General features: G+C 36.7%; 1 protein-coding gene across 1 annotated transcript; it reads right to left on the reverse strand.

Moving 5' to 3' along the window:
• Positions 1 to 2377: 2377 nt before the first annotated feature.
• Positions 2378 to 10131, reverse strand: LOC106069224 (uncharacterized). Its single transcript, XM_013228841.2, has 4 exons — positions 9974 to 10131; positions 5813 to 5969; positions 4285 to 4430; positions 2378 to 2549 (listed from the first exon to the last, which is right to left on the reverse strand). Exons 1-4 carry the CDS (start codon positions 10092 to 10094, stop codon positions 2458 to 2460), a joined length of 516 nt encoding a protein of 171 aa, XP_013084295.1. The 5' UTR covers positions 10095 to 10131; the 3' UTR covers positions 2378 to 2457.
• Between the last annotated feature and the right edge of the window lie 1831 nt (positions 10132 to 11962).

An 11962-nucleotide genomic window follows, 5' to 3' on the forward strand; every position in this document is an offset into this window, starting at 1 on the left:
TGATTTCCAAGAGTGGCCACCTTGTCGTTGATTATAGCATTCACAGGAAGCCAAAGGAGTGTACGCAAGGGGGCAGTGGCAGCGGGGCCGGATTTAAGTATGTGGAATTCCCGGGTCAGGATTTGTGTGGATGCCCTATAATTTTATAGAAAACTTTAATAAGGATCCACTTACAAATGAAAATACATATTTCTAAAAGCGTGATGCATTTTAGAAGAAAACTATTGTAAAGCTAATCTCACTTTCCTTTAAAAAATATTTAATCTAAATAGGTCGATTCTTTAAAGTAAGATTGTAACAAACAATAGATAACTATGCAATTCTCTATGTTCATAGGCACCTCACTAGCAGGATGCTCTGTATGTCAGCTTGAGGAGGCTTAAGCCCAGAGTTTGAATTCAGGACGTTCTTTTTATATATATATATAAATGCTTTAAAAGCGAATACGTTAAGAATTCACCCACATATCCTTTTTCTTCCCCCCCCCCTCCTCCTCCCCCGTTTTGCCAACTGGTCCAGATAATATGATCACAGCGTATAGAGAAAGAGAAAGCTGAAAGCATAAAATAGCGCTAAACGAAAACAATTGGTAAAAAATTCTAATCACACACACTTATTGTTTTTTGGTCTAGATATATTAAACTACATGACTGATTCTAACTAATTTACACATCACACTTTGTATTAGCTTTTTTTATAAAGTATTTTTGATGTTTACCTTGTTTCAGATTTGTTGTTAATGGTTCAGTAGCATTTAAAATACATTGCAGTGCTGATTATAATGCCTTTATTAGACAGTCCAAATTTAACAAAAAAAAATACCATCGCCATCAATTGCCTAACATGTGAAAAGCACTACTTTTAGTATACGACGAGTTAAGTAAATAAGTTATAGTTTTATAATTTATTTCATTTATTTTTCTTTCAATTAAGGTTATGAAAACAAAATATGTTGCTATACTAATTTTAATTGTTAATTTGTATTACACATTAAATGATGAGAAAATACACGTTCTAGCATTGCACATCGGCTACGCCCCTGGATTTGTTCCCAGGCTTCATATTGTTGACTTAGGACAGATCATCCGTTCATGTACTTCTAAAAAATGTGCAGCACAGCAACGAGGCCCGTAACATATTTTTTAGTCCGTGATAACTAGTATCTGCTAAGTGAATTGGAATGGCCCACACTCTTTATCTTTCCTTCTCTCTCTCTCTCTCTCTCTCTTTCTCATTTTCTCTCTCTCTCTCTCTTCGGAACTTCATTTTATTTCATACTGTGAATCGTTATGTTTTAGTCGTTCTACCTTTCTCTCTCTTTCTCTCTCTATCTCTCTACTTATCTCTATCTTTCCCTTTATATCTCTCAATTTCCCGTCTCTTTCTCTCTCTCTACGTATCTCACTTTCCATCTTTCTTTTTTTTTCTCTCTCTACATATCTCTATCTTTCTCGTTTCATCTCTCCTTCTCTCTCTTTCTCTCTCTCTCTATCTACGTATCTCTCTTTCTACCTCTCCTTTTTCTCTCTCTCTCTTCGGAACCTCATTTTATTTCACACTGTGCGTCGTAATGCTCTCTGACATAGACTTTTAACTTGAATTGGAACGACCCGTTTTATAAAGCTTCCCCCCTCCCCCTCGACACACACGCGCACAGCCATAAATTAAAGTATCTATCTTACCTGGTACCTTAATCCAGGACATGCCCAAACAATGGCAGGGTCCAATGCGAAATGGATGCACGCGGCCCAGTCAGGGTAGGGATAAGGATAATAAATGATAATTAAGATTTTATGTTAGAAAATAAATTAGTTCTATCATTACAAATTTATTAAATGAAAGCTGACAATGTCGGGTTGTTGTTTTTTTCGCGCGTAGGTAGGATTGACGTTTACTATATTGAATGACACCCCGAAATGACAATAATGTATACTTTTAAGGACATTTTTATTAGTTTTCATGAGATTTGAATAATTTCAGAAGATTTCCAGGACTACTTTTTTTGTATATTTTGCGATTTCACGAGATTTCGAGGACTTTTTCGTATATTTTGCAATTTCAAGAGATTTCCAAGAGTTTCTGGAAAATCAGGAGGCCACTGGAACCATGCTATAAGTTATAATTGTTTAATTTAATAATTTACTCCTAGAATTAGCGCGGGGCCTATGAAATAGCTGGGCCCACTGCGGCCGCATAGGTTGCATTGGCTTAAGACCGGCCCTGCCCTAATCTTGGTATCTTAGTGCTGCTATTCTTATGTTACATGTCTTGATCATTTCAGTTATCTCTTATCTACACAGCACCATGTTCACATTTATCTAGTAATTGTAACTGCTACATTATCTTATTTCAACGATTCATTAGCCAACACAAATAGTGTCATGAACTCTTTTATTAGGAACAATACGGTAAAAACTAACCGCACTAACTACTCTCTTTATAGACCTTTGCTCATTCTCACGGTGATGGCGTTCCCTGAAACGTTCCGCAAGGCGGAACCACGTTGCTGATCCAGTCACATGATGCGCTTTTCTCACTGAAGACGAGATCTGGTAAAAAGAAAAAGTGATAAGCACGTGACCCTGACGACTGATATTTATAGAAAGTATTGACAAAATAATTGAATAGTTTGAATAGATGATCAGAATAAGTGAAATATAGTTTCACTTGGAAGCTTTTTTAATTAGTTCTTAATTGACTAAATTTTTGTGTCATTTTACGTCTGCATATTAGATCTATTCTCTTTGCAACTTGTGTGATTAAAGAGGCCAACCATTAATGCACAGCTGTTGTCACAGATTGGGCATATGTAATCACCAGGCGCCGTTGCATTTCCCCCTTTCTTTCTGCTACTGTTGTGTATGGCATCTGCAATCCGGGATCCTTCCTTTAAGCTCGCTCTCCATGTGAGTAAATAGAACCCTTTAAAATAGGCACCATTTTTACCTTTGTAGACATTTTTTTTTAAATCGAGGGCACTCTTGAGAATGGACTCAAAAAGAATAGACTTTGTCTTTAAGTGCAAGGATCTTAAGGTACATGAACTATTCGGATACATAAACTATTGGGGAACATTTGGGTACATGAACTATTCGGATACATAAACTATTGGGGAACATTTGGGTACATGAACAATTAAGGGAACAAGAATGATATGAGTACGTGAGATATTCACAGACATGAGTTATTTGGGTAGAAGAGCTATTTGGTAACATGAACTATTCGGGTACATGAATCATTATGAATGTTCAAGTTTAGTTCTGGTTTATATTAAAGTTCAATTGAAAGTAAGTTCAAGCCTTGTAAACTGGTGCTGGTTTATATTAAAGTTCAATTGAAAGTAAGTTCAAGCCTTGTAAACTGGTGCTGGTTTATATTAAAGTTCAATTGAAAGTAAGTTCAAGCCTTGTAATCTGGTGTAAGATCAATATAAGCAGCTATATTGATCCACTATGAAACGCTTTGGATAAATATTTGTTTATAAAAGCAAATATTCACACAACATAAACTACCTAGGGCCGAAATAACACACAAGCAGTTTTCCAATCTATTAAAAGACGGAGCCACGCTGAACTTTTTTAAAAGTCTGATCGGCAGGACCGCTGATGACGAATCTCACAGAGTGTGGCTGCCTTTTCCCTGGGTATGCAAACCGGGTTGTGGGACTGTCGTTTCATTGGTCCCAGGTTCGAACCATGCACTTCGTCAGAAGGTTTAAGCTGTGAAAACAGGCGCACAAGTTGCTGAGGAAAAGAGAACAACGCTGGCAGAAGAAGAACGCCAGAGAAGAAAAGCAAGGCCAATGACAGTAGCTCCAGCTGGAATAACCTGCCCAGTGTGCAACCGAACATTCCGGGCTCCCATAGGTCTCACCAGCCACATGAGGAGGCACAAAACCCCAGTGCAAAGCCCTCAGCTCCCTTGGATGACAAAGTGGTCATCATCAAACCACGATGGACGAACTATATATTTAAGCAAGGACATTATGATCTTCAGTTCTGAAGGAAAGCCTGAAAACGTACACTCAGTAACACACGAGTTCTTGTTCTTTTCAGTCCTTGTTCAGACAGAAACCAAAATTAAACCTTCCATTACAAATCTATTCCAGGACAGGAGCCAGACTTGATAGGGCCCTAGGCCAGGCTAATTCAGCTATAGGGCCCCTTGTAATTATAAGTATTGAGACTGCACTCATTTTTGGCAAAAAGATTTTCAGAAAGACTAACTCAACTAAACCTTTGGATCGCGGTGCTGGTCTAATTTATTAAAATAATCCATACTTACGTGCAGCGCAGTACAGTCGCCCTAGACTGACCTCCCCTGCACAAACGTAATACGAGATACAGTTGTCTGACAGGTCAGCGTAGTAGCCATCAATCTTCCCTAAGCAGGGCTGGTCCTTGCCGCATTCTGTGTGGCCAGTTCTCGGACTAAAAACAAAAGGATCTAGATTTTCAATACTTGAAAAGGTGAGTTGTCAAAAAATATTCAGAAAGTCAATGCTTTAAAAAATGTTACTAGTTTGTTTTTGTTGTTGTTTTTTTTTTTTACAAAGCCTATATCAGCTCACTATGTCCGTCCGTCCGTCTGTCTGTCTGGTAAAATGTTTGAACACGTTTTTTCTTCCATTTCCTATTCTCGGATCAAGTTACAACTTTACACAATTATTCATTGAGCCTGACAAAAAATACATCAATAAAAAAAATCAGCATATTAACTACTAGTAAGAATTGATGTTCACTTGCATTGTTTAATACAACGACGTTGTCAGTATCAGTTGGAGAAAAATATGTAGGCCACAACGGGGTTTGCGTGGCCATGCACTCGTCCTTAATCTTCGGAATCGATCGCATTGTCATTATAATGACGTAAACTTGGGCTTATTATAAACACATTGTAAGGATGAAGACAACCTGAAGTTAGTTCCAAGAAATGTTATAGCTCTTTAAGCAAGACTGTCACGTTACAATAGCATACATATCTATATCTTCGGACGCATGAAGCAAATGACCATCGGCCATCTTCTCCATTTGTAACTCCAGGTATTCTTGTTCATATGTAACTCCAGGTATTCTTGTTCATATGTAACTCCAGGTATTCTTGTTCATATGTAACTCCAGGTATTCTTGTTCATATGTAACTCCAGGTATTCTTGTTCATATGTAACTCCAGGTATTCTTGTTCATATGTAACTCCAGGTATTCTTGTTCATATGTAACTCCAGGTATTCTTGTTCATATGTAACTCCAGGTATTCTTGTTCATATGTAACTCCAGGTATTCTTGTTCATATGTAACTCCAGGTATTCTTACTGTTACGGAGTGTATGTGTGTCTCGAATGTAACGACCAGGGAAGGGAAAGTTTGTTTTTGGTGGTTTAGGCTGATGAAACCATGGGCTGGTCTGTCATAATAAAAGTTAATAGAAGTCAAGTGTTTGAGAGTTCAAGGGGAATCTAAGTATAGATAAAAGACAGAAAGGGGGTATATTTGTAAAGAGTTATCTCTTGTTTCTCCATACAACTTCTCTCAAGTTGAATCCATGTATAGCTGTTAATAAAAGCTTCATTACGTTTTATTTAATCAAGAAGTTTAAAATAAAAGCATAGTATAAAGGGGACTAACTCAACTTATACCACCACTTCAATCAAGTACAATTTCTTTCCCTTGTTCGACATACCAAACAAAATAATTAATTACCAATTATTGATTCATGTTTTGTCTGGTAAAAGAAATAAAAAAATACGCCCACATCGGTTAAGTTGTACTAGATGTTTGGAGCTACAAGCCAATGACTGACCAACACCACTTACGCTAGACATTGTTTAGAGTCTCTGTCCAGGACCGTTCCGTTGATGGTGCAGTTGACGATATCGACCAGCTTGCTAGAGTTACAAAACTTGAATCCCCAGCAGCCAATCTCCACTGTCCAGTTGTCTGGCCGTCCAACACACACAGGATCTTGGGACACTGGAGGCACAAAAACAACATTGCAACAACTCAGAAGTAGAATTTATTAAAGATGTTCATCTCTTGCGAATTACTATAAACAAATAGCTACAGAATATAGGAAGTGTATATTAGTTATGACGCAAACACATGCACGAACTGAGGCAAAATCGGCCGCTCCAGAATTGGCTTGATTAGCCCCGTCTCAAGACGTAACCAAAACCAGTGACTCATCTGGGCGCATCCATTGTCTTCCGAAACAAAAGGAGCCATATATATATATATATTAGCTATGTAATTAAGAAAGTATCTGAAAATTAAGTGCACAATTTTGAACTAAGTTTTGTTATTTAGTAGGCAACTTGTGATCTATTAATTGAGCGTCCTTGACATTGTTTGAAATAAATATATATCGTGAAAAGTGTTATGGAGTTTCTATGATGTAGCCATAAAAAAGAAGAGAAGATGGTTTTGGTTGTATAGACTAAAAAGTGTTAAATCTGTGTATAATGTTAATAAAAGTATTAGGTTTTATTTAATTAAGAAGTTTGTTCTAGTTTATTTAAAGTTCTATATAGAAATAGTATACAAATATAAATCTATTTAGTTCTACTAACCGTTTGGAGTTGAAAACCAACGACCTAGTAGCAACTGGCAGTGATGTGTTATAATGTACGCTAATAACCGAACATGGGTAGGCCTAGCTAGCCCAAAGTAAATGGTCCTTTTTCATTTACCCTACTATTCGTTCCTTCAAAATGGTATATTACTAAATACCAGCCCAAACCTCTTTCTGGATGGCGCAGTATAGTGGGCAGGTTTTGAACCCAGGACCATTAAAACGACAGTCCAGACCACACGACGAGGCAGTCATAGTCCCAAAATAACCATTAGATCTAATGGCGAACACTACCATAAAGATACAGTCAAATCAATAAACGTTTATAAATGTTTTCTTAATTTCGAAATAATTGCTGAGCTCCAGATTTCATTGTTCTCTTTTGTTTATAATATTAATTAAAGCATTCATATGTTTAGTTCTACTTTAAAAAAAAAAGTTCATCTGCCAAAGATAAAGAACAAGGAAGCTACAGATAAGTGTAACATTCGACTATCTTGTTTAATAAGGACTCTCTAATTTTTTTAGGTTGTAGATTTCAAACAAATAAATTTGCAACTTTGGAAGACATGCTTACTTATAATGAAAATGTTGATATTGTATTGGGAAACAGATTACATAGATCTATAGGAGAATGAGGAGGCGCGGTGGCTAAGCGGTAAAGTGCTTGGCTTCCAACCGTGGTCCCCGGTTCGAATCCCGGTAAAGTCTGGGATTTTTAATATTGGAATCTTTGGGCGCCTCTTGGTCCACCCAGCTCTAATAGGTACCTGACATTATTTGGGGAAATTAAAGGCGTTTGGTCGTTTTGCTGACCACATGACACCCTCGTTAATCGTGTGTCACAGAAGATTAAGGATGAGTGAAGTGTTTCACTTGACTTCGCAATCCCAGTTGCGAACTACTTATTTTTCCGCACATCGTGCAGACAAAGCCGTTGACTTCGGTGGTCTATTTAACTCTTTCTCTCCTAACTAACGATACCAACGTTGATTCCACCAGAATGTTGTAAATAATTACGGAGAGAAAGAGTTAAGTTTTCTTATTGTCTTCTGCGCTTTTCTTCAATAAATGCAATGTTGAAAGTTAGCCGCTTTTTTACTCGGGGTCGATACGACAATACGTAGGATTTGTGAAATAATGTAAGGCATCCAGCCTGCGTTAGTTGTTGTTAAAGTGGGATGTGGATTGCGCAGTCACTATTAGGAATCAGGAGCGAACATTATTTCAAAAGAGAAAGGTTTTGATTTAGAGACAATGACGCGACTAGTAAAAACAAGACCGGGAATTGAGGAAGATTAGCGAAAAGTAGTCAGACTAATTTTGACGGCCTTAGAGAGGGGCTGTTTTTATGGACGTATAGATTTAGCTTGACGACATTCGACTGTTCCTTTTATTATCACTAAACTTGTTAATCGACATCGCACCTCTGTATCGTTGGTATTTCGCCTGTGTTATTTTGCTATTTGAAAGTTAATTCAGCGTCCAACCTGCGCTAGATATTGTTATAGTGCAGGGGTGGGCAAATTACGACCCGCGGCCACATGCGGCCCGCCGGAGTGTTTTATGCGGCCCGCCGACACCTACAGAAGTCAGGTGTGCCCACAGTATATACTTATAAAAATGCAAATATATTAAAAAATGCAAATATATTAAAAATAATATAAATATAAATTATTGAAACTGTCATTATAAAAAGTTTCAAGCAAACGAAGACTATGCTTTTTGGCTATACATCAATACACTCAATTCAAGACACGGTCTCTGATCAGTATTTATTTAATGCTATGAAGAACTGTGTTGAATGTTGGGTATGCTTGGAACAAGATGGCAAGGGGGACAACTGGTGAAGGTCGATCTTTGACAGTAAAATGGTGTTTTTTTTTTGAAATACCCCAACCATAAACTTTAAACAGGAAAGTTTGCACAAAGCTGCATAAAATTTCAACTTCAGAAGTGGAAATCTGTTGTAATAAAACTTATTAAAGCCAGGGTGTATTAAACACAGGTAGTTTCGATTATGAATAAAATAATCCAATATATCCGCCATCTTAACATGGGCAAGGTAAACGAGAACACTATAAAATATCAAGGAAGAAATTCTTCTGTTACTTGAAGGACATTGACTGTGACTTTGTTACCAATATTTCTAATGAAGAGTGGAAGACAGATTTTATGTTTCATAATTGCTACTGCAATGAGTCTTTTGCACATGAAATGTAAATGGATGTTAAATCTTTTCAAACAAGGCCTTCCCATTTCTACAAGCAAGCAAAAGAAAACAAGCTTTGTCATTTTCCTTTGCTGAAAGGTGAAATTATTTCTAGTGAAATGATTAAAAGTACAACACTTATTAAGATTCCTTAATTTTGCAATTTATAAAAGCAAATTTTAAGACGTCAAGAACCGGCTTTCAATACAATTACCTCACCCTTTAGCGCAGAAGCTGATTTAGCTGAAGAGTACATAACTCCGAGCAAAGAGAATTTCCAGTCAGTACTTCCAAAGGAGTCTTATAGGTGCCAGAATCTGTATGTCACTTTACAAAATGTGCTTCTGTTCACACAATTTGTGTACACATACACCTGTTCTTCTTCTTCTTCTTTCTTCTCATTTTACATGTTGGAGGGCTCAGATCAGTAATCCTATATCTGAGATGAACCGCGCAATGTTTTCCAGATCAGGCAGTTCTCCGAATAGCTTTGATTCTATAGGAGGGCTTTGGGGCCAGAGTCCTGTTCGGGTCTCTGATTTAGTATGCACCATTGAAGGACATGGTCTGCATTCTCTGGTGATGTCCCAAAAGGGCAAGTTTCTCTCGTCCCGACATTTAACTTCCGGAACATATGTTGTCTCATCCAGTGAACAAGCATTATATTTTGGGTGGGAGGAAACTAAACAAGCATAATTACTGGTCGATTTTGACTGACTCTAATTTGACAGCAGTCACAAGGGTAACAACTAGTAAGCTAGTTCCACAGTTCCGGAACATTATGCACGAGTGTAAAAAGTAAAATACTACACATTAAGTACAACTGTATATTAATGGGGTTATTGTAATATAAAAAGACAGCTATTAAAAAAATATTCATTGATTTCAAAAATTGCTAACTTTTCTTGTAATTCCTTAACGTGGAGTGTGGAAAAAAAGAAACGTGAACATAATACAGTGTAGCTATGAATTAAAAATTAGCTAGAGTATTTTTCTAAGTTGTGTATACATATGCGGCCCGCCATTCCCAAATTTAAAGAAATGCGGCCCTCGATCTAAAAAGGTTGCCCACCCCTGTTATAGTGGAATATGGATTACGCAGACCATGTACTGTACATAACCGCGATAATGCGATATTGTGATGGATAAAAAAAAAGAGTGTTATTGAAAAATATGCAAAAAGAATTTACTTACAAGTATATATTACACAAAAAGCCAAGGCAATAATTATATATACTACTTTGGTCATTGTTTGGCTTCTTTTGTTCTGTGTGTAGAGATAAAGAGATTTTAAACTCCAAGAAAGATAACCCATTCAGCCTTGTGTGTTGGTTATAAAGAGAGAGAAATTCCATGGTCCTACAAAGATTTTAAAAAAAATTTTTTTTTTTTTGGAAGTGGACATAGAACAATGACATTGTCTGGTCTAACATCTGTCGCAGTGCGTTACTTGGAGCGAGTTTTTCTCATGCGTAGATGATCAGGCTGTTATCAATGTATTCTCATCCTGGTTCGACCGCGTATTCTCATCCTGGTTCGACCGCAGCCACCCACTTAATGACTTCTGAGAACAAAATGAATAGATAAATAAAATACAATAAATGAATTAGAATATCCTTTTTTAATTCTTCTATATCAGTGTGAGTAGGTCATCTAGTGCCTTTCGACTTATCGTGAAAGTCACACCTATTGCTTGACTCAGGGCTTCGGAGTAACATGCAGCTCCCTTTCCTAGCTTACTAGAGGGGGAGCTGCTTTTCTAAGACTATCTCCAGAAGAACTATGTTTCTAGTATACAAAAAAAATAATTACGGACCACTTTACCGATTAAACGGACTAGCTCTAATGAACATTCATTACCTTACAGTTAGATTTTAAGCATTTTGTACAAATCTATGCAAAGATTACAAAGAGAGTTTGTGTAAACACAAACTCAAATGGGGCCCCCTCAGTGATCTATATCCTTTGTCTATAAATTTATATATTATTACATTCCTAAACTGCTTCCGGATCCTAAAATGATAGCGTCCCCTCAGACCTCAAAGGGGGACGAATGATTTGTTTTTCCGTGTTGGAGGGAGCTTGTCACAGTTTAAGAAAAACTTATATATGTCAGTCCGCGAATGTTTACGGTACCTTCATAGCCTACAAGAGCATCCTTTCAGGTAAAATATTGAAAAGTGTTTTTGAAAGCAGTTAGGCATAATTTAAATGTTGCTTTAAACCAGTGCCCAATGTTATTGTTGAAGTACACAATACTAGTGGCTTGGTCGTAAAGGTTCTGGATTATTTTATATATGTTTTTATTTATATTGTATTTTCCCATTGTCGTCAACAGCCAGACTGTATAGAGTCGTAAACCTTATAACGGCTTTTCGTCTTTCGTGGCCAATTACTAATAATTAAAAATTAATTTAAATACATACCTGTATAATATTTGAACAGAATTGATGATTCTTTTTATGCATTTTAATATAACCAAAATATTGAACAAGGTGACTGCAAGAGAAATAATGCCGATTGCGCTAAATGGGAGACAAAACTTAATTGCAATTATCCCTCAGGGTTACAAGTTGACTACTAATCAGGCGTGGTTAGATAACATTTTCAAAGAGAAGTTTCAATAATTTCTAAATAAAAGAAACTCGTGTCGATTTAACACACATCACTTTCTTTTCCTCTAACCTAGTGATTCCCAAAGTGGTCTATATAGACACTCATGGGTCCTCAACGACTTACAAGGGGTCCACGAGACCAAAAATAATTGTGAACCACTGCTCTAGCTCATCCACACCCTCGACTTATAAAGCCTAAGATCTTCAATCGCTTATTAAAACAAATTACATTAATGAGATAAACTTTGATTTTTACGAAGCTTATATCAAATCAATCTTTCTTTCTGTCTGGTAAAAAGTTAGTAAAAGTCATTTCTCCCAAATCCAATCTCGGATCAAGTTGAAATTTTGCACAATTATTTCTTGTACCTGACAAAACAAGAATCAATTTGTAAAAAAAATGGGTAAATAACTATTGATAATTAATTATTTTATTTAGTACTGAACAAGGGAAAGAAATCGTACTTGACAGATGTGATGGCAAAAAGTTGAATTAGTCCCCTTGAGGAGGTTTGAGCCCTGAGTGACTAAGGTTTTATTTTATGCATTTCAGATTAGAAGATTGAAG

Source organism: Biomphalaria glabrata, chromosome 10 (genome assembly GCF_947242115.1).
Source record: "Biomphalaria glabrata chromosome 10, xgBioGlab47.1, whole genome shotgun sequence".
In the NCBI taxonomy this organism is placed as follows: domain Eukaryota; kingdom Metazoa; phylum Mollusca; class Gastropoda; family Planorbidae; genus Biomphalaria; species Biomphalaria glabrata.